At 39.5% G+C, this 27976-nt stretch overlaps 1 protein-coding gene across 1 annotated transcript in view; it reads left to right on the top strand.

The window, feature by feature from the left end:
* Positions 1-11263: 11263 nt before the first annotated feature.
* LOC111152386 (chromosome unknown C6orf106 homolog) overlaps positions 11264-27976 on the top strand; it is a 93607-nt gene continuing 76894 nt past the window's right edge. The window contains exon 1 of the mRNA XM_022510916.1: positions 11264-11617. Coding sequence (XP_022366624.1) covers positions 11460-11617 — 158 coding nt within the window. The 5' untranslated portion in view covers positions 11264-11459. The remainder of the gene's footprint in view (positions 11618-27976) is intronic.

Raw genomic sequence — 27976 nt, 5'->3', positions numbered from 1 at the left:
AATGAGATGAGTGAATGGATGACTATGTTGAGAAATTATAAGGTGTTATTACATAAATTTGAAAACATTAGTGTTAGTATTAGTATTCGTTACCCCAATCTCTCCTGGCAGTATCCTAGAAATTATCAAAGAAACACAATTAGAAGCAGTAATAACAGCTCCGTAGAAACACAACCAGGTTGAACATGGAGAAAATGTAAACTCCCTAGAACTGAAAGAAATCTAGAGTAAAAGAGGGCACAGGTTTCTTTCTGAGCTTTGGGCTTAAATCCTGGCTGTCCCCTTGGGTACATTATTTAAACTCTTGCTCTCTATTTCCTTATCTGCAAAATGGGAAGAATGATAATATTGATTTCATTTGGCTGTGAGGATTAAATGAGTCAAAGTACTTGAAGTGCCACACATTGGGCATATTGTAAGGGTTCATTAAATATTTGTTTCCTTTTTCTTCCTTTACTTTCTTACCTATAGCTTGGATGCAGATAGTAAGATGCTTTACACATTATGACCCGTTTGGAGAGAGTGAAAAGTGATTATAGTAAAGCAAGAAGGGTTGTGAAGCATGTTTGTTTGTTTGTTTGTTTTCATGAGAGAGACGTGAAAAGCTGGTGTTTACTTAGATGATGTCTTGGCTCTGGTAGATTAAAGGGGCCTAGAAAAGATGAAAGAAGAAAGACGATGGATGACAACTAATGATAACTACTTTCTTCTTGAAGTGTTTACAAACCATCAACTATCCTGACCTAGTATGCCTTGTAATTCCTTCTTAATATCACTGGCTTGGACTTTCCAACTTTCAAATCATTTTTGTGGACAAAGAGTATGGAAATAAATTAGAGTTGAGTAGAAAAAGAAAGATGAAGGAAGGAAAGAGAAAGGAGGAGGAGGAGATGAAGGAGCAGAAGAAGAAATGAAAGAACAAGAAGCAGCAGTAGCAGAAGCAGCTACCACAGGAGGAGGAGGAGGAGAAGAAGGAGGTGGAGGAGGAGGAGAAGGAGGACGAAGAGGAGGAGGAGGAGAAGGGGGAGGGGAGGAGGAAGCTGCCACAGAAGAAGAAGAAGAAGAGGGGGGAGGAGGAGAAGAAAAGAATGGACTACTTCTGGTTGTATCTAGGTCGAGGGACTGGGGGACATGAGATAAAGACAATCAGGTTTTCTTTCACATTGTCCCATTCACCACTGTAAGAAAAAAGAGACCCAGGGCATCAAATGCTCTCTCCAGAAGAAAAGATAGTGCAATAGGTTGATGCCTTCTATTTTTGTTTCTCTAGAGTAGGGAAACAGGGTAGAGGAACTGGAAAAACCAAATGTGGGGGATCTGGTTCATCATGCTTTGGGTGGATGTTGAAAGCAGGGGTACTGCTCACTGTAGTAGGCTGCTCTTCAACCCCACCCATTCACTTCCCAGAGGAAATGCCCCCTCAAGTACCCCTTAGATTTTACTTCCTTTACCTGGATTCACTTCTAGGTATATTTCTGTGAGCAGAATAGAAAACAAGAGGCAATAAAGAGGACAGTCTGGGTCTCACAGCTGCTAAAAGTCTCCCAAATGCACATAAAGGAATTAAGTTGGATTCTTATAACATGTGAAAATGAACTCAAAATTGATTAAAGACCTAAAGGTAAAACTGAAACTATATAAATCCTGGAAGAGAACATGGGGGAAAAAAACTTCATGACATTGGACCTGGCAATGCTTTCTTGGATATGACACCAAAAAGCGCAGGTAAGAAAGCAAAAATAGACAAATGGGATAACATCAAACTTAAAACTTTTGTGTATCGCAAAAAGATAAATATTGTATGATCCCACCTATGTGAAGTATCTAGAAATTTACAGACACAGAAAGTAGAAGAGTGGTTTCCAGGGGCTGGGAAGAGGGGGAAAGGGGAGTTGTAACAGCGTTATAGTCGTACAAGATGAAAAAGTTCTAGAGATTGGCTGCACAACAGTGTGGTTATGCTTAATACTATTGAACTGTACACTTAAAAATAGTTAAGATGGTAAATTTTGTTATCTATTTTTTAAATCACACTTAAAAGAACAAATAAACGTCTAAATTACTTTTGTTTTAGGGGCGCCTGGGTGGCTCAGTTGTTAAGGGTCTGCCTTCAGCTCAGGTCATGATCCAAGAGTCCTGGGATTTAGCCCCACATGGGGTTCAGCAGGACGTCTGCTTCTCCCTCTCCCACCCCCCTGCTTGTGTTCCCTCTCTTGCTGTGTCTCTCTGTGTCAAATAAAATCTTAAATCTTAAAATAAAATCTTAAAATAAACTAAGTTAAAAAAATAAATAAATGACTTTGTTGTAATGTGTCCTATCTCTAGCCTGTTCGCTAAATTCTGTAGAAAATCATCCAGGGCCTGGGTAAGGACTTGAAGACCTGTCTGGGCACCCCAGCCCACCCTTGACTCCCCCCTCCTCCCAAGTCCTACTCAGTCTTTGTCTACTGCTCATTTGGCACTTGAGCACATGCTGCTTTGTATGGTTAGCTACTTTTATATAGTTATAGAAATGTATGTCCTTGTATGTATGTCCTCCCCCATTGCCATACAAAACCTTATTATTTAACAAGCACTTATGCTTACCTCTTTGGAACTTCCAGTCCTGGGGGAAAAGCACAGAATATAAGTTTTGGTTCATGGTTATGTTTATGCAAATACTAATTGTAGCTGTAGGTTAAATTCCAAATAATTTTCTCTTTTGTTGTTTTACTATTTTGTTCCACTTCAGTGATCTTTTTGCAGCATTCTCTGAATGGAAATGAGTAAACCGAGGTCTATAGAGAAGCCCGGTAATTTGTCGATGGTCACATAGCACAAGGATGAAGCTATCTCTCTGGACCATTGTCCCTAACTCAGCCTTGCTGACAGTAAGTCAGCAGACATTTGCTTGCTCAACTGGATAGCTCTTTGGACTGTTAGCTGCTTCCTAGGTTTTACAGCTTGCAAATTTAAGGCAGCTGACATGGAGAAGAGAACGTCAAGAACTGAAATGAACTCATGTGGGTTTTTTTAGAAAAGATTTTATTTCTTTGAGCAGGGAGCCTGATGTGGGGCTTGATCCCAGGACCCTCAGATCATGACCTGAGCAGAGGGCAGTCGCCTGACTGAGGTACCCAGGCATCCCCAAATGAACTCATGTTTGACAAGCTCCCTGGGCACCCAGTTTTCTTTTCTTCAGAATGAAGTGTCCCTTGAAGTTTTATGAAGTGGTCATTTTATTAAAAATCTGAAAATACAGATAAAAATGTAAAAAAATCCATCATTCCCTACACTCAGAGATTGTCATCATAATACCTTGAAGCATATCCTTCCAGACATCTCTTACACTCATTCATGCATCTGTTAGAAATTGGAGCATAGGTAATACTACTGTTTTCTTATAGCTTTTATCATTTAAGAATATATTGCAAACACCTTTTTATGTTAGCCAGGATAATGGATCCATCAATTAAAAACCAAAGTTGAGGGGCGCCTGGGTGGCTCAGTGGGTTAAAACCTCTGCCTTCGACTCAGGTCATGATCTCAGGGTCCTGGGATCGAGCCCCACATCATGCTCTCTGCTTGGCAGGGAGCCTGCTTCCCCCCCTCTCTCTGCCTGCCTCTGCCTACTTGTGATCTCTCTCTTTATGTCAAATAAATAAATAAAATCTTTAAAAAAACCCCAAAAACCAAAGTTGACCTTTTTATTTCTTTAAATACAAAAAAGTACAGAAAGAATTAAAATTATTATTAATAATTCTATTAATATTTCCAATATTTGGCTATTTGGTTGGGCTTATACAGTGTACTAATTCTATAAGCTGCTTTTTTCATCTAATATAGTATAGGCAAGTTTCATGATAAAATTTCTTCAAATACATGCTTATTGTGAAAACTTCAGAGAATACAGAAAAATGTAGAAAGAAAAACAGAAATCTCCTGAAATTTTTGTGTGATACAATCAGTTGTAATATTTCAATGTATTTCTTTCAGTTGTTTTACTGTGCTTACTAAAATGAGTTATACCTACATTTAAAAAAACAGGATTATATTGTATTTACAGTTTTGAAGCAGCTTTTATTTTTTAAAATATTTTATTTATTTATTTGAGAAACAGAGAGAGCACATGGGGCCAGGGGAGGAGGAAGAAGGAGAGAGAGAAGCAGACTCCCCGCTAAGCAAGGAGCCAGATGTGGGGCTCAATCCCAGGACCCTGGGATCATGAGGTGAAGGCAGACGCTTAACCGACTGAGCTACCCAGGTGACCCTAATGTAAGGACTTTTAAAAATATCATTAAACGTTCCACAAAAATGCATTTTCAAATACCTACATAAAATTCTACCTTACCAACATAAATTAATTTTAGAATGTTATTTAAAAGAGTTTTATCTTTTTGAAATGACTATATGCTCAGTGTAAAAATTCAAGCAATACAGAAATTTAACATTAAATATGAACATTCCCCATAAACTGGGTTGCTAGAGTTAGCAAATAAAAATAAAAGATACCCAGTCAATGTTTGTGACATACTTATATTTTAAAAATTGCTTACCTGAAATTCAAATCTAACTGGATATCCAGATTTTTTAAAAAAGATTTTATTTATTTATTTGGCAAAGAGATCACAAATAGGCAGAGAGGCAGGCAGAGAGAGAGAGAGAGAGAAGCAGGCTCCCTGCTGAGCAGAGAGCCCGAAGCAGGACTTGATCCCAAGACCCTGAGATCATGACCTAGGCAGAAGGCAGAGGCTTAACCCACTGAGCCACCCAGGAGCCCCAGGATATCTGGTTTTTATGTGGCAACCCTACCATAAGCCCACCTTCCTTAACTGTTGGTGTATATTTCCCCAGATATATTTTTTTAAGATTTTATTTATTTATTTGACAGATAGAGATCACAAGTAGGCAGAGAGGCAGGCAGAGAGAGAGGAGGAAGCAGGCTCCCCACTGAGCAGAGAGCCCGATGCGGGGCTCGATCCCAGGACCCTGGGATCATGACCTGAGCCGAAGGCAGAGGCTTAAACCACTGAGCCACCCAGGCGCCCCTTTCCCCAGATATTTTGTTATGCATATATTCCACATACAACAAAAACATAAACACTTACTATGCTTTCAAGTAAATACAAAAGAGATCATTATATATATATATATATATATATATATATATATATAGTTCCATAGCTCACTTTTAAAAAAAATACTGTCTTCTACATCTTGTCATATTAGTTCATATAGACCTATTTCATTTTTATTTTATTTATTTTTAAAATTTCTTTTCAGCATAACAGAATTCATTGTTTTTGCACCATACCCAGTGCTCCATGCAATACGTGCCCTCCTTAATACCCAGCACCTGGCTCCCCCAACCTCCCACCTCCCGCCCCTTCAAAACCCTCAGATTGTTTTTCAGATTTTATTTATTTATATGAGGTAGAGAGAGTGGGAGAGAGAGCACAAGCTGGGGGGCAGGCAGAGGGAGAGGGAGAAGCAGACTCCCCACTGAGCAGGGAGCCCCATGTGGGGGCCCAATCCCAGGACCCCAGAATCATGACCTGAGCCAAAGGCAGTCACTTAACCGAGTGAACTATCTGGGTGTCCCCTATTTCATTTTGTAAATGGTGGTGTAGTATTCTATAGCATAAATATAGTATAATTGAATCAAAGCTCTATGATTGGTCATTACACTGTTTCCAATTTTCCAGCATTACAAATCTGTACTGATCATCCTTCTACATCTATCTTCGGCCATCTTTTTTAGTCATCTGTGTGAAATCTAAGATACAAGGTGCACATTTAAAATTTTAACAGCCACTGCCAAAATGCCCTCCAAAAAGGTTTCTACCAATCTGCAATCCTATCAAAATTGTATGAAATTGCCTTTTCCTTCACACCTTGTACAATCCTGACTATAGTCAATCTCTGCCAAACTTAGATAGAAATGATATTGCACTGTTGTTCTAATTTGCATTTCTTGATTATTCACAGTATTCAAAATATTTTTACACATTTATACACCATTTATAACTTTGCTTATCAGTTGCCCTTCATGTCCTTTACCAATTTTTCCTTTAGATTTTTTTTTCCTTGTTGATCTTAATAGTTTTTTATTTACTACGTGGTGATATTAACACTCTGTCCTGTGTGTTACAAATATTGTCCTTGAATTATGTTAATCTTTTGACCGTGCTTATGGTGTTTTTTAATTTTATTTTTTAACTTTTACAGCAAAGTTTTACATGTTTTGTACAAGTGAAACTATCAGTCTTTTCTTGATTTGATAATTGGAGATTTCTTCTCTCTAACATTATTAAAATATTCATTCAAGTTTCTTAGATTCATGTAAAATCATACTGGTGAAAAGAATGAATCAAACCTCTGCCCACATTTTTTTTTTCAACAGTTGCCCTATTGGTGGACATTTGGTCTATTTCCAACTTTTTATTATTATATGTATTATATTTCTAATGCAAACCTTACTTGGGGGATTTGGGAGCTAGTATATATAAATATTATTAAGGTAACTCATATCAACTCATCTAAATTGACATCTGCTCCACCTTTAGAAAAATTAAAATATTTTACATTCCCAGAAGCAGTGCTGTTTGAGACAACCTGTTTCTCCATACTTTTGCCAACAAAAGCTGTTATGTTATAAAGTGTTGACAATCTGATTAGGAAAAAGTGATGCCTTATTATTGTTTTAATCCATTTCTTTAACTATGAGTAGCATAATACATCTTTTAAAATGTTTATTGGCCATTTGTATTTCTTCTTTTGTGAATTGCTTTTTTGTGTCCCATTTTTTTTTCCTACAGGAGTTTTCGTTATTTCTTTTAATGATTTATTTATTTATTTTAGAGAGAGAGAGAGAAAGAGCATGCGTGAATGGTGGGGGGTTGAGGGGAGTAGGAGCAGAGGGAGTCGGACAGGCAGAGAATCTTAAGCAGACTCACAGCTGAGCATGGAAACTACTGGGATCTCACCACCCTGACACCATGACCTGACCTGAGCTGAAATCAAGAGTTGGATGCTTAACTGATTGAGTCACCCAGGTGGCCCCATTATTTTTTTAATGTTTATTCTTTTTTTTTTTTTTTAAGCAATTTCTATGTCCAGTGTGGGGCTTGCATTCATGATCCTGAGATCAGGAGTTGCATGCTCTACCAACTGAGCCCCAAGTTTTCATTATTTTTAAGAGAAGGATGTCCATCCCTATCTAGAAATCAAATACTGTATTTATATTATTTATTTCTTAATTTTTAAAAAAAACTTGATTCTTTTTTACTTCATCTAAGAGATAATGTATTTCTTTTTAAAGATTTTATTTATTCATTTGAGAGAGAAAGAGTGAGAAAGAGCATGAGAGGGAGAAGTCAAGGGAGAAGCAGACTCCCCATGGGTCTGGGAGCCCGATGCAGGACTCGATCCCAGCACTCTGGGATCGTGACCTGAGGCGAAGGCAGTTGCTTAACCAACTGAGCCACCCAGGTGCCCTAAGAGATGATGTATTTTTAATGGAACATGGAGAATCTCATGGAATCCAAGGGAAGCTGAATAACCAAAACTCAGGATGATAGGAACTTCTCTCTCCCAAGTCTTCAAGTCTCTCATCTTTGTTTCTGTTTTTCTGTTTCTCTCTTTCTGCAGATGGACATTATCTCATTTTCATGGGTGCCCTACAAAGATGGTCCCTTTTCTGTATTTCTATCATTCACTTTCAAGTAAACAGCCCAGGCCTGTTCCAGAAAATAATTTCAGTTCAGTTCCAAATTCCTGGGAGAGGGAATCTGATTGGTTGATCTTAAGTCAAGCAACTCCCTCTTGTCCAATCAAGGGGGCTAAAGGACAAGGCCATGTAGGGCAGATACACTGTTAGAGGCCACAAAGAGGGTCATTAATGGTTTGCAGAAAAGGAAGTCATCACAGTTTGGATATATACCCCAAAGATTTCTACTACAAGTTGCTACTATCATATCTATTTGGCTTCTGTCTGTTCTCTTAATCAGTTATGTTGTAGTATAATAGTACTATCTGGTCTTGGCAATTCTGAATCTTAAGGACTTAGCGATCTGGAGGCAATCTCAGCTGCCCTGGTAAGATGAATCACTTTTGGGCCAGACAGTGATAGAATGGCTTAACTCCTTTAAGAAACTTTAAAACTGACTTGGTCTGGAGATTTGGGAGTCATTTGAATTTCTTCTATGAGATCACCAGCCCAAGAAATTCAGACTTACACTGGCTGGCCTTGGGCATACTCCAGGCAGTGGCATCTCCAGGCATAGATCCTGACACTGTTCTAAGATACTACCTAGAAGCCCTTTTGGAATATTGCCATCAGCTTTTCTTCCTCAGGGTGGTGCTCAGCAATTTGTCCCATTCTCTCTCACCCGGTCCTTCTCCATGTCTTCTTCCTAACAAAACAAAACAAAGCTGCAGAGCCATTACAACAGAACCATGTGTGTTAATAATCCCTCAGATTTGGGGGACCTGGGTGGCTCAGTTGTTGGGCGTCTGCCTTCGTCTCAGGTCATGATCCCAGGATTCTGGGATCGAGCCCCGCATCAGGCTCCCGGCTTGGTGGGAAGCCTGCTTCTCCCTCTCTCACTCCCCCTGTTTGTGTTCCCTCTCTCGCTGCGTCTGTCAAAAAAAAAAAAAAAAAAAAAATAATAATAATCCCTCAGATTCAAGTGGAAACTCACATTTCTGTTAATGTCCTGATTGGGCAACACCTCATTTTCTCCATTTCATACCCCATCCCGTGAGAGAATCATTCAGTGGAGGACGGAGAGGTTGGTTCTTCCTTCATACCTAATGTGCTGGTCACCTTGGTCAGTGCTTTTACAGTGGATTGGAACGGTTGGTTCTTTATTGTGAGTGACTGTGCCAAGAATTACAGATGTTTAGCATCCTTGGTCCTCAAGACATTAATGGCCGGGGTACCACTTCCAATCTCATGAGATCCAAAATACCCCCAGTGTTTTAGAATTCACTTGAGGAGTAGTTGCACTCCTTTGAGATAACTTCTGCCATGAACGAAAGTTCTGAGCCACTTGCGTCTCTTATTTGCAAGGATCTCTTTACATTATGTGGGCTGTTTGTGTGTGAACTAGTACACCCCTAGTACTGCATGGGGTTGGCTAAAAGTTATTTCTCTTAGGTTGGCATTCTAATGGAGTTGTTGGGTTCCAATAACGTTTTCTTCTTTTGAATTCTTGGTCAACATAACTTAATCTATGGATATTTCAAGTTAACTTACTTTTAGTGAATAGACTAAAATAAATTTCTGATTATTTTGTACATAAGGCCAAACTGAACTCAAAGCATAAAGGGAGTTGTAGCAGGATATAGTGGATAGAGTGGTAGACTGGGTGTTTAGAGATCCCTAACTAGCTGTGTAATCTTGGGTGAATCAGTTTCTCTCTCTTGGTTTCAATTTCTTCATCTCTAAAATGGGGAGGTTGGGCTAAACAGTCTCAGTTTCTTTCAAGTCTAATACTGGGATTTTTAATAATCCGTGTCCCCATTCCATCATCCGTAAGATTGCGACAACATGTGTTCACCTCCGAGAGAGACAGAATTTTCCTTAATATTGGTAAAATATTGCAACATTGTGGCCACCCAAAAATTGGGCCCTGGCAGTGATCTAAGCTTTCACACAGGTGTTGGAGGCCTAAGACCAGCTTCTTATAAAATGTTAATAACTACTGTAGAGTATGAGTTTTTAAGTATTATACCTGTATGCTGTTACAGTTGTCTCCCATAAGATAATCATATTGGAGGGGAAAAAAAATCACTGGATAAGAGAAAGTGTACATATTTAATATTTTAATAGAGGACGAGGAAGGGAAATGAAATAGAAGCGGAACCAGGTGAAGAAGTGGCTTGGGCTACTAGTACCATTGTCTAATCCCATAGTCATCTTATGTTTGTGGACATGGCAGTTATTTCTTGAAGTGTTTTTTATGGAATAGGCACTGTATTGAGCTCATATATTTTATCTCATTTAACTCTCACAACAATCCTATCCAGGTAGGCACTGTGATTATCAATAATTGGCCAGAATGAGAATCTGAATCCTAAATGTGTGTGACCCAGAACCCAGGCTTTTAAAGCCATTACATTTTACTAGGTCTTGTTTGGTACTGGGACGGAAGGATGCAAAATGCTTTCTCTTTCTAAAACCTCCTTGCAACCCAGACAGTTATTCTAGTGCTGTCTCCTGTTGAAATTGTTATGCAAAACAAAGCCCATTAGGGATCTGAAAGGTGGGTTCTAGTTTTACTGTTCTATATTTTTGGACAAGACATCAAAGCTTTTTGGATCTCACTTTACTTATTTGTAAAACAGAGAGCTACTTGAAGAGAGAAGGCCATATGTTACTCATCTTTTGCCCTTTTGGATGTAGCGGTATTGGGCAAATAGGAATGCAAGGGGGTAGACAAGATGGTCTCTTTGCTGCGTTTCTCATTCTTTGATCTTGGAATAGGGCCTTGACCAGGCAGGTGTATCGTAATGCACAGCAATATTTTTCTTTCTATTTTAAAAACAGAAAAAGGGATGCTAAATTCTCGTGACTTATCGTTTATCTTGAGAGGATTGGTCTTGACAGAATGGGTGGGAGATTACGTGTGTTGCTGTCTGGATCTGGGATTGATGTTCGTATCCAGGCCTCCTTTACTTTCCAGAGACTTGATCCTACTGTTGCATAACAGGAACAGAAAATTGTAGTAACCACTACGAAGGGTGGCTGGGAATCAAGGATTCACGGCACTATCGATCCAGGAAAGCAGCTCTTTAAAACTTACGCAACCAAGCCCTTCCAGGGCGAGGGGCAAACCCCTGGCCAAGAATGTGTCCTGCGTGCACTTTGATACTTGACCTTGCCCTAGCCTCTTTTCCTCCCAGACATTTTTCCTCACCTGCAAAATGGTGGAGTTGCTGTAGGCCGGGTTCCCGGAGCCTCTCCCTAGACGCCCGGCTTTAACTCCTCCCCTTGAGCATGGGGGCGGGGCGAGGAGAAGGTCAGGCCAGGAGTCACCCCCAACCACGGGGCGGTCCCTTCCCTTCTTCCCACTCCCCGCCCCATCGCTCCACCGCGGTGAGGTCACGAGGGAGACGTCACGGGTTTGTGACGCCACTGAGGGGCGGGCCTCCGGGAGAGGAAGGGGCGGGGCAGGGCGGGCGGCGCTTGCGCAGTGGGCGCGGCGCGGGAGGAGGCGGAGGCGGTGGAGAAGCTAGAGGCGGCGGCGGCGGAGGCGGCGGCGCTGGGGGGGGTGGGAGGGGGGGGAGCGAGAGTGAGTGAGTGGCTGAGTGAGTTTATCCCCATGAGGCGGTGAGAGGCCCGGGGCCTACCTCAAAGGAGTGGGGTCGCGGCGCCAGCTAGCAGCGGGCCCCCTCCCGGTCCCCGGGCCCGGCGGCGCGGCGGCGGCGGCGGCTCGGTTTTGAGGAGGCGGAGAAGCGGGTGTTCGGCCCCAGCCATGGAGGGCATGGACGTGGACCTGGACCCCGAGCTGATGCAGAAGTTCAGCTGCTTGGGCACCACCGACAAGGACGTGCTCATCTCCGAGTTCCAGCGGCTGCTCGGCTTCCAGCTCAACCCCGCCGGCTGCGCCTTCTTCCTGGACATGACCAACTGGTGAGCGGCCCCGCCGCGCCAGCGCTGGGGCCCGCGGGGAAGGGAAGGGACACCCGAGCGCGGCGGCAGGGCGGGCCGAGCGGGCACTCAGGGGCACCCCCTTCTCTGGGCGTGGAGGGCGTGTGGGGGAGCCTCCGGGACATGGGAGAAATTTGGGAGCTGAATAAGGCTAGAGAGGACGTACGAGGGGAATGGGGGGCCACGGAGTGCAGGAGGGGCGGAAGGGAGACTGGGGAGGGGCTTCTGAGGTTCCGCAGAGAATTGGGGGCCGAGGAACGTGGAAAGAGGGGGAAGACTTGAGTATCCAGGCATAGGGGTAGACCTGGGAGCAAGAGGCTGCGGTGTTGGTTAGGAGTAAACAGCACAGGAAATCTGAATTTGGGGGGTGGGAAAAAAGCTTGGTGTATGCAGTTAGGGTTGAGGAAGACAGGGATGAGGGGCACTCTGGGAGAGAATTAGGTGTTATGGAGAGATGTGTGTGTGTGTGTGTGTGTGTGTGTGTGTGTGTTTCTCCATTCGAGGACAAATAGGGAAAAGGAAAAAAATATTATGGGGGAGGACAAGTGAGTACGGTAAGAGAGATGACTTTCCGAAGAGTAGTGCCAGGGAGGAGTGGGATCCACTAACGGAGGACCGGGAGTGCTAGACCTGCAGCAGGGTCTGGAAAACCCTTAGGAAAAGTGAAGGAAAGGACATTATCTTGAAGGAGGGAACTTTCTGAGGGCCGTGGAGCCCTGGACTCCAGAAGGCCAGAATGGAGAAGGGCTTATCTGAAGTAAAGCTCGGTTGTCTGGGATGTTTGGGAAAATGGAGAACTTGGCTTAGGCTGGGAACCAAGTTTTTTGGCTTGGAGTCTCCTTGTAGAATTGGGGCAGAAGACCATGGCACTTAGACTAAAGGAGTGTTTCTTGGCTTTGTATGTGTAGCACTTGCTATTTTGATAAGCAGGGCTTCTCCTTGTTCTCTTAGGAGGGCGGTTGAGTTCACTTAGAGTGAGTGATAAACTAGAGACCATTAGACTTCCTTTAAAAGGATTTCAGGTGAAACAACTCATTTTTCATTTATCAGAAAGCCAGGGGGGATGAGTGCCCTTTGCTCTCAGTGTTTGGGCATTCAGTCCCTTGATATGTGGAATCTTGTTTCTCTTGGCATCACTTATACAACCAGTTTCCCCTTTATTCCATGTCCACTGAATGCCTCAGGCAATGCCCGAAAAAAAGAGGCGGTAAGCATAGTCTTTATCCCATTCCTCTTCTAGTCCTGTCTGGAATGATGCTCATCTTATCATCTTACTTGTAGCTGTGGTCATGCCAAGGGTGATGTGTGATTTTTTTTTTTTTTTTTTTTTTTTTGGAGCATCATTGGTAGGCCCTGTTATTTTATCTTTTTAAACTTGATTGTTATAGCAAGAGTAGGATTGAATTTCTAAATGTTTAGAAAACTTTTTGAGGCACTCAATGCAGGAGATAGTGTTTATAATTGAAGAAGCATTTGTGATCCCCACTTCTATCTTTTATATCTGGGATTATCTAAGAGAGGGACTGCAGCTTACAGTAGTTTTCAGAAGACCAGCCTATGGTGTTTAAATAGTCCTTGGTAGGGGTTATTAGAAACACTGAGAACAGGTATTACACTAGTGAAATTTAGAAGTAAAGCCGTATCTTGAAGAGGGTTCTCTTGCCTGCCTACTTCCTACCCCCAGCTCTTTTTCTTCCTTGTTTACACTAGTTCAGCATAGGAAACTTGGCATATTGTTGCTGCCAGTTTGGTAGGAAGGATCATTATTTCTCCCCACCCCCTTGTGAGTCGTACCATTTAAACCCTGCCCCTATATGTTTTTAGTTCTTTAGAGTCAGTATTTATTAGTATAATTATGGCTACAGAACCAGTGTACTGAATTTTATATGTTTGAGGTGTGTTTGTTTAACATCTAAGATTGTTTGTTTTTAGGTGTTGTGAAAGGTGAGGCACAGTGTGGATAAGAAAAAAAAACTTAAAAATTATAGTTGCATTGTAGAAATTTTATTTGAATTTCTTAATAAAAAATTATTAACAGAACAGCATGTATTCTAATGAGATGGCATCTTTGTATAAATCAAGGTGTGATACATTTCTAAGCAAAGCAGTGAGCCATTAAAAGATGGGTTTAGGTTTTTTTTTTTTTTTTTTAAAGATTTTATTTATTTATTTGTCAGAGAGAGAGAGAGACGGAGAGAGAGCAAGCACAGGCAGACAGAATGGCAGGCAGAGGCAGAGGGGGAAGCAGGCTCCCCGCTGAGCAAGGAGCCCGATGCGGGACTCGATCCCAGGACGCTGGGATCATGACCTGAGCCGAAGGCAGCTGCTTAACCAACTGAGCCACCCAGGCGTCCCTGGGTTTAGGTTTTAAAGCAGTTAGAAGTTAGTAGCTGCTTAGGAATCCAGGCAACTAAGTGATAACTCAGCTTTAAGCTATATTACCTTATTTTTTGGCTATAGAAGTCATATTTTTTATTTTTGATTATAAAATGAAAAATTGTTTTTGAACTGAAGGGAGTGAGGCTTGCTATTCTTTTCTTTCTAATGAAAGCAGTTAGCGCCAGTATTGTATTTTTTTTTTAAGCTATATCTTTTTTTTTTTTTTAAGATTTTATTTATTTATTTGACAGACAGAGATCACAAGTAAGCAGAGAAGCAGGCAGAGAGAGAGAGGAGGAAGCAGACTCCCTGCTGAGCAGAGAGCCCCATGCGGGGCTCAATCCCAGGACCCTGGGATCAGGACCTGAGCCAAAGGCAGAGGCTTTAACCCACTGAGCCACCTAGGCGCCCCCAGTATTGTATTTTGATTCCTATTTTGACCTGGCTGTACTTTGTCTTGTTAAAATTTTTGTTTAGTAAAATCTAGTTAAAATAAATACAGTCATGCATGTGTACTTGTCACAACATTTGTGTTAATATATAGAAATGTACTATTTTTAAGTGTCATTTAAATTTCCAATTTTGTAAACTCTTGAGATCGTCCTAATACAGGTTGGCAGAATCTCAAATTGCTGTGATTAACCTGTTGAATTTGAGATGATTAACTTTACTGTGACTTCTTAGGTGCCTGCTGTGGGTTTTAATAAATAACCACCATTCAGTTGTTTGATAACTGTTAGAAAATAATGTGGTAAATTAAAAATCATTATTTTAAAATGACGGCCATAAGTTTTCTAAAATGAAACTTGTGTTGGAAAGACTATGCGTTTGTTTTCAAAAGTAAGTATTTTTTGTTGTCAGTAACAGACAACTTTTTAAGAAGCTGTTGAAGAACTGACTGAATTGAATGTTTTGGTCTTGTAAATTATCTACCCTATATTTTTCCCTCAAGTCTTTAGCTTGTTGCACATTATGTAGATATTTCTATTTGTTTAATTTGGGACGAAGTATGTTTCAGTTTAAGCATTTTTGAAGTGTTTATACCTGAGCTAGCAGGCAGCCATGCTGCTGGAGATTGATGGAACTGCCTCTTAACAAAAGTAGTCAATTTTCAGTTCCTAAGTGAGTACATAAAGTGAATAAATGGTGTGGTGAAAAGACCTAGTATCTGCAGCCAACTGAAATGACTCGTAGATTACTAGAACTTTCTGTAGGTGGAATGTCTTGCAGAGACATTCCTGGGCTGTGAGTATAGAACCTGGAGTTCTGAAACTGGAAGCTGGCTTAAGAGATTCTCTAGTTCATTCCAGTTTTTCTTGAAGAAATGCTTATAATCCTTCCCAGGTAGCTTATTGTTGCATCCCTGAGGGTAGAGATTTGTGTGATACCTTATTACAGTGTTTTACATTTCTGGTTAGAATTTTGTCAAAACTAAGTCTCTCTTGTTACAGTTTAAAACTTTTTCATTGCATATATCCTCCTTGGAGATGAAGACTATCTAATAAACATCTTCCTTAAGAGGTCAGAAAGTTTCTGTTAATTCAAATCACTGAAGCTTTTTAAACATTTATAATTTAAGCACATTTAATTTAGTGGTTTCTCATCCTTTAATGTAGCTAAATAGATTGCTTTGTTTTAAGGGAGAACCAACATGATTCAGAGGAGAACTTCTGTATGATTTTTTAAAAAATTTAACATAAAACCATTTTAACCAATTTTAAGTGTACAGTTGAGTGTCACATAAGATTTTAAGTTCACTTCTGGCCCTCAAAATCATTTGTCTCATGTTTTTAAAGTGAGTTGTTCTTTAGCATTTGTGACAAGAAGCAAATAACTCTTTTAGATTTTATTTTTGATTCGATTTGATTTGATTTGATTGTTAAAGTAGGCTCCATGCCCAACATGGGGCTTGAACTTAAGACCTCAGGATCGAGAATTGCATGCTCTAGCAACTGAGCCAACCAGATGCCCCTAGATTTTATTTTATTTTTTAATACTTCTAGATTTTTAGAGGACGTTAACTTCGGAATTAATACTGGCCTTATTTTTGGTACAGGAATAAATACAATAATTTTGATTAGCATATAGCCAATGTTGACTGTTCATTTGGCTGGTACTTTGCAGTTGTGGTGTTGCAACATACTAGTTACCTGCAGGTGTCTTCAGGAAGTAGTGTGTATTTTTTGGAACATTACATGTGCCCATCATGGGTGGAACAGATGTTTTCTAGAAAAGTAACTAGGGAAAAACATTTTTATACAGTCATGTCCTGTTGACTTTGTCAAGATTGTCAGAGGCACCAGACTAGATAAAATAAAGGTATATTTGACACAATGAAGCAAAATCAGAATCTAGATGTGAAAAGCAGTTGTATCTCTTACTTCATGGTACCTCTACAGCTTAATCTTAATCCATTTCTTGTCATCTGCATGATATATCCGTTTCTGATCCAATCTCTGGTTTAAATGCACGAGTCTAGGACAAGTCCCTTTATAACAGATAAACCACGATATTAGTATGGGGTTTCTGGAATATAATGTGTGCCAAGCAGCAGTTCTGGGAGGAGGGTAGGGAAGGATTGCATAACACTTAATGACAGAGTGTTTTGCACTCTCTGACTTTTTAAAAAATGTTTGATTGATTGATTTAGAGGGCAAGAGTGGGAGAGAGGAAGATGGAGAAGGAGAGGGAGAGCATGGGGGGAAGGGTAAAGGGAGGGAAGAGAGAGAATCTCAAGTAGACTCCCTGCTGAGCACATGGCTGCTCAACCCACTGGGCCACCCTAGTGTCCCACGCTCTGTGACTTTTTTTTTTTAATATTTTATTTATTTATTTGACAGAGATCACAAGTAGGCAGAGAAGCAGGCAGAGAGAGAGAGAGGAAGGGAAGCAGGCTCCCTGCTGAGCAGAGAGCCCGATGCGGGGCTCGATCCCAGGACCCTGAGACCATGACCTGAGCCGAATGCAGAGGCTTAACCCACTGAGCCACCCAGGTGCCCCCTCTGTGACATTTTTAAGAAGGTTGAGGGTTCTTGGTTTGGAGTTCTTCTTTTCCACCCTGTTCTTAACTTTTTGAGTGGCACATACAAGTTGAGACTCTGGGTATAATATAAAAAAGTTTACAAATAGAGCATCTAGATTTATTTTAGTTTTAAAAGGAATGCAGTAAAAAGTACATTGTTGTGCTACAGGAGGTCTTTACAAACAGTGTTGCTGGGGGACTTGTCTCTTATAATGAGGGTGGATGGAGGTGGTTTCTTCACCATCTCTTATCTTCCTACTCCTTCCACAGAAAGTTTGTATAGCACATAACAGCAAAAACTACCAACCAGACAGTATTTAAATCAATGTATTTTGGCTAGAGCCTTAGCAGACAGTGTAATGCAAAAAGAAGACAGCCACTGTTACAATTTGTGCTCTAAGAGGAGAAGAACGTGTTTGAAATGATCAGAGAAAAGTTTGGGGATAACGAGGAAACATTCTATTAGCAATACTAAATTAACTGAATAAAATTTCAGAACAAGTAGGGATGGACTGAATCAAATAGAACCAGTGATTCACGGAGATTGAATGACTGCTATGGGCAAGTTGTGTTCTTAGAAGTTTTGAAGTAATTAGGGGATTTGAATTGATGGAAAGGCAGTGTATTGTAGGTAGAGGATGTTTCCTGAGTGAAACGAGGAAAGAGCAAGTGGAGCAGAGCCATCTAGGATCTTGGCTTGGCTAGAATGTGACAAATGGAATCAGGAATGACAAGACATAGAGCTTATTTTTACTTTTTGTTTGGAATATTGTTGGTTTTATAAAAATTGAGATGAAATCAATGAAACATAAAATGAAACCATGATGAAGTGAACAATTCAGTGGCATTTACTGTATTCACAGTGTGGTAGCTGCCACCTATGTCTAGTGAAACATTTTCATCACCTCAAAAGGAAACCCTACACCTGTTAAAGCAGTTGCTCATCATTCCTTGGAAACCCAAGCCCTGGCAACCACCCAGGTCCATTTTCTCCCCTTTGCCCTGACAACCACCAGTCTGAATTCTTCTCTGTGCATGTTCCTATTCCGGATATTTCATATGAAGGGAGTCATACAGTATTAGTCCTTTTGTGTCTAATGTTTTTCAAGGTTCATCCATGTCGTATAGCATGTATCAGTACTTCAGTCCTTTTTATGGCTAAATAGTATTTCAGTGTATGTTCATACCACAATTTATCCATTCATTTGTTGATGGATAGCCAACCCATTTCCAACTTCTGGCTATTGTGAATAGTGCTGCTATGAAGATGCATGTCCATGTATTTGAGTACTTGTTTTTACTTCTTTTGGTTATATACCTAGGAGTTGAGTAGCTGGATTGTACAGTAATTCTTTTCTTTTTTTTAAGATTTTATTTTTATTAATTTGACAGACAGAGATCACAAGTAGGCAGAGAGGCAGGCAGAGAGAGAGAGGAGGAAGCAGGCTCCCCACTGAGCAGAGAGCCTGATGTGGGGCTCGATCCCAGGACGCTGGGATCATGACCTGAGCCGAAGGCAGAGGCCTCAACCCACTGAGCCACCCAGGCACCCCAGGATTGTACAGTAATTCTATGTTTAACTTTTTGAGGAACCATCAAACTGTTTTCCACAGAGGTTGAATTATTTGATATCCCCCCTAACAATGAACAAAGGTCTGTCCCAATTTCTCTTTCCCTTGCCAACCATTGTTATTTTCCTTTTTAAAAATTATAGCCATTCTTACAGCTATGAAGTGGTACCTCATTATGATTTTGATTTATATTTCTCTAATTATTAATGATATTGAATGTCTTTTAATAAGCTTTTTAGGCATTTGTATACTTTCTTGGAGAAGTGTTTATTCAAGTCCTTTGCTTTTTTTTAGTTGGATTGTTTGTCCTTTATTTTGTTCAGTTGTAAGAGTTCTTTATATATTCTGGATACTAGATCCTTATCAGATATGTGATTTGCAAATATTACCTCCCATTCTGTAGATTATCTTTTCATTTTTCTTGATGATTTCCCTCAGTGCACAGTTTTATTTTGATGTGGTCCAGTTTATCTAATTTTTTGTTGTTGCTTGTGCTTTTTGCATTATATCTAATAATCCATTGCTAATCCAAGGTTGTGAAGATTCACAGAAGAATCTTCTGAGAGTTTTACAGTTTCACTTCTTATATTTCGGTCACTGACTCATTTTGAGTTAATTTTTGTATAGGGTGTGAGGTAGGAGTCCAGCTTAATCCTGTGTAGCTTAATTTTGACCATGTCAGATGCCCTGGAACTGGCTTCTCATTGACTCTGCATTATTTCCTTTACTTGTATTAAATACTGTCTTTGGCTAAATGTAAAAATTAGACCAGAAAAGTGTGCAAGGTTTTCTTTTCTTTTCTTTTCTTTTATTTATTTATTTGACAGCGATCACAAGTAGTCAGAGAGGCAGGCAGAGAGGGGGGGGAAGCAGGCTCCCCACCGAGCAGAGAGCCCGATGTGGGGCTCGATCCCAGGACCCTGGGATCATGACCTGAGCCGAAGGCAGAGGCTTTAACACACTGAGCTATCCAGGCGCCCCTGTGCAAGGTTTTCTGATGGGGGAAAATATTATGGATGTTTTATTGGTGCCCAAAATTAATTGTGTTTTTAAAAGGTCAGTCTATCCTTTTCCTCATCCTACCAGCCAGCTTTTCTTTCTTTTTTTTCTTTTCTTTTAATAGCTCCATTAGTCTCCTAGACGTTAGGCTTAAACTGAATTCTGTCCAATGCTCTCTTGTTCCTGGACACCTCAAATCATTTGCCAAAACCCATTCTTTTCGACTCTACAGTGTACTTCCCCTTGCTACCACCTTAACAGGAATACTCTCTAAATTGGCTTTCTATACCGGGCTGTCTCCCTTCCAACCCATTTTGTGGACTTATCACTACCAGATTAATCTTTCTAAATCACAGCTTTGATCTGGGCCATTTTTTTCTTAAAAACCTTTAACAATGCCCTTTTTGCATACCAGATAAAGAATAGAGTTTAGCTTGACATTCTGGACCCTCTAAAGATTGGTTCTGATTTATCTGCCTCAAACTTTCTGGCATATCTTTTTTTCTTTTTTTAAAGATTTTATTTATTTATTTGAGACAGAGAGTGAGAGAGAGTACATGCACAGTGAGGGGAGGGGCAGAGGGAGCCGGAGAAGCCAACCCCAGGCTGAGTTGGGAGGTATTTCTTCTGTACCTTTTAGAAAATTTTCGTGCCTATAGAATTTTGCATGCATATGTATGTGCACATATACTTAGAGAATTTCTTTGTGCGCGTGCGTGTGTATTTTTTTAATGGTGTTGTAATTTGAATAATTGTTCTTCCTCTCTGGTATAGTGGATACCACAGCCCTTGTACTGAGTTAGTTGTTAAGATACTTGGATAGGATCATCAAATAGCTATGTAGTTTTCTAAAAGTGCAGTGGTAGATTTGATCTTTTCAAATACAGTAGAATTCCTTCATTGTATTGAGCAACAGACTCTCATCCATTAATTACATGTAATTATTAAAACTGTTTTGCTGTGTTAAGAGCAAAATGTGTTAACTAGTGAATTCATCTGAATTTGCTTGTGAAATATTGTCAGGGAACATATTTTGTGAGTTAAACTTTTTAGGGACCCCAAACACGACTGAAACTCACGGAAAAGGTTTAATTCTTATTAAATCACCTTGTGCAGATGAAACTAATACACTTTTAACTTGTAAGGGTAATTGATTTTGCGAGTGGTTTTCTAATGATTTGTCAAAGTTAATATATATCTTGGGAGGAGAGCAGTTTATTCCAAATATGGAACTTAGCCCCACTGAATTTACTATGTACTAGATTTTAAAAGACTCACTTTAAAAAATGAACAGTTGTGGCGCCCCTGGTGGCTCAGCCGGTTAAGCATCTGCCTTCTGCTCAGGTAATGATCCTGGGGTCCTGGGATTGAGCCCGCATCGGGCTTCCTGCTCAGCTGGAAGCCTGCTTCTCCCTGCCCTTCTGCCTGCCACTTCCCCTGCTTGTGCCCTTTCTCTCTGTCAAATAAATAGATAAAAAATCTTTAAAAAAAATGTACAGTTGTGTTTTCTTAAGTATAAGCCTTGGCTCTGTGTTTCCAGGGGTTCACACTTGTATTATTGTGCTTGAGGTCAGTGATTCACAGCCTATTGTGGAGCAAGAGCATACTACTCAATTGATTGAATGATACAGTGTCCTTCTAAAGTACTTTCTGGTCAGCTTTTCTTTTCTTTTTTTAAGATTTTATTTATTTGACAGAGAAAGGGGGTAGGGAGCAGCAGGCAGAGAGAGAGGGAGAAGCAGACTCCCCGCTGAGCAGGGAGCCTGATGTGGGGCTCCATCCCAGGGCCCTGAGATCATGACCTGAGCTGAAGGCAGGTGCTTACCTGACTGAGCCACCCAGGCACCCCAGCTTTCGTTTTCTAAAGTAAATTTTGCTTTTTAATTTTTTTTTAAATACTTTGATAATATGCTTTGGGAGAAGAGAAATCACTGGCTGAGGGATGGGGTTTTGCATACAACTGGGAACCAGCTACCTTTAAATTTTTTTTAATTTAAAAATAAAAACTATTTTATCATGATATAAAGTTTTATTATGACATAAATCATTGTAGATAAGCTAGAAAGTGCCAGTCAGCAAAAAGAAAACAAAAATAAGCCACACTCACAGGAGCCAGAGATAAATAATTTAAATCTTTTCATCTGTATTTTTGTAATACATACTGTAATATGTGTACCTGTTTGCTTTACAAAAGTGAAGTATTTGCTGTATTCTAGGTACTGTTTCAAGTGATTGTTTACTCTGTAATTTAATGTTCACAATCATTTTAGGAAATAAATACTGTTATCCTCATTTTACAGAAAAGGAAAAGAGGCTCAGTAAGGTTAAATAACTTGCCTAAGATTACATGGGTAATAAGTGGTAGAAATAGGATTCAGATGTAAGCAGTTTGGAACCAGAGGCTGTGCTCCTCATTGCTGTGTTTTATACACCATGTGGGTTGCTAGGGCTGCCATAACAAATTATCACAAACCGGTTGGTTTCGAACAAAAAGTTGTTCTCTTACAGTTCTGGAGGCTAGAAGTTGAAGTCAGGCCATCAGTGGGGCTGTGCTCCCTTGGATGGTTTCTAGAGAAGAACCCTCCCTTACCTCTTCTTAGCTTCCAGTGGCATTTCTTGGGGTTCCTAGGCTTGTAGCTCTTTACTCCAATCTCTGCCTCAGTAGTCACATGGCCTTCTTCCTTGTGTGTGTGTCTCCCCAGGAGGACACCAGTCGGTTGGATTTCTGGCCCAGCCTAATCTGACATCTTCTGAACTAATTGCATCTGCAAAGACTATTTCCAAATAAGATCACTTTCTGGGGTTCTGGGTGTGTGTAAATTTTGGCGGATACTCTTCAACTACTACACACACTATTTATAATCTGCTTTCACTTAAAATGTGACTATTATATTTTTAATACAGTTCTACACTTTCACTTTTAAAGGCTTCATAGTATTCTGTTACATGGATATAGAATAATTTAATAAACCTTTTTTGTTGGATATCAGTGTTGTTTTTAATTTTTTATCACTATAAGCTCAGAATATCCCTGTAGGTAAATCTTTGCTTGTATCCTTAATTATTTCCTTAGATTTTTTCCTAGAATTAGATTGCTGGGCTAAAGATAAACACGGCTTTTAATGCTCTTAATATTTAATTGCCAAATTGTCTCTCTCGTAAAGGTCAGACTAATTTGTATTTCCACCACTACTGTGTGAGTAGCTGTTCCTTTAATACCTCATCAGTGCAGCATATTACAATCAAAAGAATTTTTTCAGTTTTGTAGATTAAAAAAATGTGACTTGTTTTAATTAATATTTTGTCATTTCTAATGAGTACTTTTATGTCCTAAATGTGCATTTGTATTTCTTTTATGAATTGGCTGAACATGCCCTTTGTCCATTTTTTTTGCTCAGGAAGTGAGCTTTTTTGGAAAGGAAATTTTTTTTCCTGACTATTAAAGTAGTAATACTGAATACAGAAAACCAGCAAATTCAGAAATGTTGAGGAAAGACAATAAAGAAATAAAGCCATTTGTAATACTACTCAGCTGTCAGTTTGTGTTCACATAAATGGGTATATCAATATATATATGTATGATGTATTTTTAAGTTAAAATATAACACGTAATGCTTTACAGCCTGCTTTTTCACTGAGTGTAGATATTTTGTTATGTCTTTTTTTCATGGCTGCTGGTATTCCATTACTTATTTTGTAACTTAGTTAAGAAGCCATTTATTGATATTGTTGTTGTTGTTTTTCACTATTACAAATGTGTGTCTGCTTGCCTAATTATTTTCTTCTCTATTAATGTTTTAAGAAATTGTGATGTATAGCTTATATATTTATTTTGGAGAAATTCTTAGAAGTGGAATTGCCAGGTCAAAGATACGCCCTTTTGAAGGTTTTTGATCATTGACAGACTGCCTTCATGAAGTATGTAACAATTAATAATCTGAACAGTTACGCATTAGAAAGCTTGCCTTCTGGGAATGATAATTTTTTATTTTTGCTGTGTAGATTTATCTGATAGATAAAAGGCATTACATGTTTTAGTTTGCATTTCTTTGATTGCTTAGTGGAATCTTAAGTATTATGTGTGTGCATTGGCTATTTTATTAATAGACTTATATTTTTATTTTGAAAAAGAAAAAGTATAATGAGGGGAGCCTGGGTGGCTCAGTGGGTTAAAGCCTCTGCCTTAAGCTCAGGTCATGTTCCCAGGGTCCTGGGATGAGCCCCACATCAGACTCTCTGCTCAGCAGGGAGCCTGCTTCCTCCTCTCTCTCTCTCTGCCTGCCTCTTTGCCTACTTGTGATCTCTGTCTGTCAAATAAATAAAATCTTAAAAAAGAAAAAGTATAATGAACCCTGTGTACCCATCATCCTGATTTCACAGTCATTAATTTTTTTGCCCCTTTAATAATTAATTAATTAATTGACAGAGAAAGAAAGAGAGAGTGAGAGAGGGAACACAAGCAGGGGGAGTGAGAGCCGGGAGCTGGATGTTGGGCTCTATTCCAGGACCTTGGGATCATGACCTGAGCCAAAGGCAGACACTTAAAACTGAGGGACCCAAGCACCCTTGTCTTGTTTTTTTTTGTTTGTTTTTTGTTTTTTTTTGTTTTTCCCCCAATCTTTTTTTCTCACTGGAAGAACAGTATTTTACTTTTATTGTTTGTTTGTTTTTTGATGGGGAGCATGCTAGAGGCCAGGAGGGAAGCGGGGAATGTGGAGGGAGAGTGAGAATCTTCAGCAGGCTCCACTCCCAGTGCAGAGGCCAGGGTGGGGCTCGATTTCACAACTCTGAGATCCTGACCTGAGCAGAAATCAAGAGTTGTTCCCTCAACCAATTGAGCCACCAGGTACCCCTCCAGTAAGGTTTATGCCAGTTTGTGGTCAGTCCCCTCCCCCGCAACCAGGCAACCACCATTCTGCTGTCTGTCTCTCCTTAATTTGCATTTTCTGGATATTACATGTAACTGTAAATGTGCAGCATGTAGCCTTTGTGGCTGGCTTCTTCTTTCCTGAGCATGCTGTTTTGGAGGTTTAGCTGTGTTGTAGCAGGGGGTCAGTTATAAAAATTCTTTGTACTGTTTTATTGCTGAATCTTCTACATACATTAAAAAATAATCATTATTATGAACAACATAATTATTCAGATAGTACTGAAGTTTTCTCAGTGAAAGATAGGTTTTTTTTTTTTTAATTCTAGGTTTTGTTTCTCTTTGTGAGAGATGGTACCTACTGTCAGTTTCCTGTGTACCTTCCCAGATGTTGTTCTACATAGTTTTAATACCTATAAATGTCCTTGCTTCTTGATATCTTCGGCATTTTAAAAATTGATATGTGTGAGTTATATTTTGCGCATTTTTTTCAGTTTTCTATTTTTTTACTTGTCAAAATTTTATTTTGTTACATAATTATAAAACTAATACAGGTTTCTGGTGAAAAGTTTAGATAGTATGTAAATCCCTGCGTTTTCCCTCTCTCAACTTACTCTCCAGAAGTGGCCATAACTGTTTTTTTCAGCGTCACCTCGTGCCTTTGTAAGCCTGTATTTGATCAGAGTGGTCACAGAGTCCATATGTATGCTAATGAGAAGTTATTGCTATACTTCTTTCTGTTCTACATACAGATTTAAATCCTCCTACAGTTTTTTTTTTTTTTTCCTGAAAAAGAACTGTCTTCTGTATAGATAGTTAAAAATCAATGAAAGTAGTTCTTGATAGATGTCTTTAGGTCTTAAATGTTAGGTCTTGTTGGGAAATTTTCTCCACAGTGCTTTAAAACAAACTTTGATACATTGTCAAGTATGTCATTTCAGATCAGTCATCTACTTCAGTTGCCAAGAGTCTTTCTAACTGGGAGAGCATGATCTGTAGATGCAGATTTTCTAACTGGGAGAGCATGATCGGTAGATCACTGGTATAGGAGAGGAGTCTCATCTCCTCCCCCATATGCACACACATGCAAATGGAGTCATACTATACGTACTGTTCCCAGATTAGTTTAACTTCACAGTATGCTGTGGACATCACTTCTTTTAATGGGTGCGTGGTATTTATGTCATTGTGGCTGACTATATTTTATTTATATATATCCTTGTTGATGGACAGCTAGTTTCCAGGTATTTGCTTTTATAAAGCTGCTGTGGTACAGGTATGTTTATATACTTGTAAGTACAGTTCTAGAAGTGGAATTGCTGGGGTTGGGTATATGGGCAATTTAAATTTTGATAGGTAATATCAAATTCACTTCAAAAATATTGTAACAAATTTATTTTTACTATCAGTGTGTAAGAGTGCTTGTTTTGCCACACACTTTTATCAGCCCAAGAATGATCTTTGTCCTTACATTGATGTTGGTTTGATAGGTAAAAAGTGTATTCATTTTAATTTATATTGCTTTAATTATGAATGAGGTAGGACATCTTCCCATATCTTTATTGACTATTTGTAATCTTCCCCAGCTTTACTGAGGCATTTTGTACTTTTTTATGACTTACTAGTGTTTTCCTGTCTACCTCAATTGGATTGTTATTCTTTCTCTCATTGATTTGAGTTGTTTGCATATTAAGGAAATGAGCATCTCGCTAAATACTTGCCTTTCCTCTAGTTTGTCTTTTAACTTGGTTTATAACATTTTTTCACTTTGTGAATTTTTACGAAGTTGAAACCAGCAGTCTTTTTTGATTTCTGCTTTTGGTTTCATGCTTAGAAGTCTTTTCCCCACATAATCGTCACGTAATTATTATTTACCTCTGTTTTCTTTATCATTGCAAAATTTCATGTGAACCTTTTATATAGTTGAAATACATTTGACAGTGTGGTGGGAGGTCGGTATCTAACAGGTTTTTCAGATGATTCATTTTTCCCATTTTTGAGAAATTCATGTCCCTCCCAAGATTTGAAATGCTATCTTTATCATGTATTAAATGCATATATATATATGTGGGCTTATTTTTTTTTAAGATTTTATTTATTTATTTGACAGAGAGAAATCACAAGCAGGCAGAGACGCAGGCAGAGAGAGAGGAGGAAGCAGGCTCCCTGCTGAGCAGAAAGCCCGATGCGGGGCCTGAACCCAGGACCTGGGATCATGACCTGAGCCGAAGGCAGCGGCTCAACCCACTGAGCCACCCAGGCGCCCCTATATGGGCTTATTTTTGCACTTTTTCCTTTGTTGTATTGGTATTTATGCCCAGTTTTCTAGGATTGAATAAAAGTTTTAAGGTTTACTTAAAAGGTATTTTTGAGGGCAAGTACATTTTCTTTTTATAATTTAATTTTCATTTTATCTAAGTTATAAATACACATAGTTTCTACAAGTAAAGTAGTTCTGTAGGGATTAAGAACAGGGATTCTAGACCCCTTTTTCCTTCTTTCATTCCCCAGAATCAGTCTTTTTCAATTCTTCCAGCTGATTTTGAGGTTTTGTTTCTCTGCTGATTTATTCCACGCCCCCCCCCCCCCGCCCCCCCAGTTTTAACCATTACCTGTTGATTCCCTACTGGGAGATGAAGATTTCTTTCTTTCATAGCCAGTTCAAAGCTCTTCTGCTTCTTACTATTTGTATGACCTTTGGCAAATTATTACCCTCTGTGTGCATTGGTTTTCACATATATAAGGACAATATCTGTTTTTATCTGATGATTAGATAAATTAATGTGTGTAAACATTTAGAGCTGTGCCTGGCACATGGAAGTTGTTGGTTTCACTCACCCTATCTCCCATTCTCCTACTTTAATCATTCGTAATTTGTTTAAGTCAGTTTTTAGTGTTTATATTGTTTTAACTGTTTAAATGCTTATTGACACTTGAGCTATTAGTACATTTAGATTCATTTTCCTTTTCTGTACAATCTTTTGCTGCCCCAAGGGCAATACTTCTGTTAACTCTTGGTTTGCTCAGTCTTTCAGATATTTTTCCCTAAGTTACCCTCAAAGCCCTTACCAACTGTGAATCCCTTCTTGGTAAGTTCAGACAGTGTCATATCAGTTTTGCCTTTTTGAAGAAGTTTCTTGCAGAGCATTTGACTTCCTCTGATCTGGACTGGTTGGGCTCTGGGTGTGCTGCACAGCTCTTACCACCCCGGGGACCCTGGGGATTTCTTTCACACTTCTACTCCCCACCCTTTGTTGGAAACCTTGTTTCCTGGACCCCATTTTTTAAAACTTCCTGAGAGTGCAGAGGAGATAAAACTTGAGAGTTTTGTATTCTGAAACTATATTTTACTCTGATGCTTCATTGATATCCCAGTTTTGGTTAGATAGCAATTTTAAGGTTGGAAATATTTTTCTTGGAATTTTGAAGGCACTGCTCCTTAGTCTTCTGTTTCTCAGTAGAAATGTTGTTCTGATTCTTTGTTCTTTGTATGAATCTCGTCT

The sequence above is a fragment of the Enhydra lutris genome, unplaced genomic scaffold (genome assembly GCF_002288905.1).
Source record: "Enhydra lutris kenyoni isolate GAN:26980312 unplaced genomic scaffold, ASM228890v2 scaffoldscaffold28, whole genome shotgun sequence".
Taxonomy (NCBI): Eukaryota; Metazoa; Chordata; class Mammalia; order Carnivora; family Mustelidae; genus Enhydra; species Enhydra lutris.
This window is presented reverse-complemented; position numbering and strand designations above follow the sequence as displayed.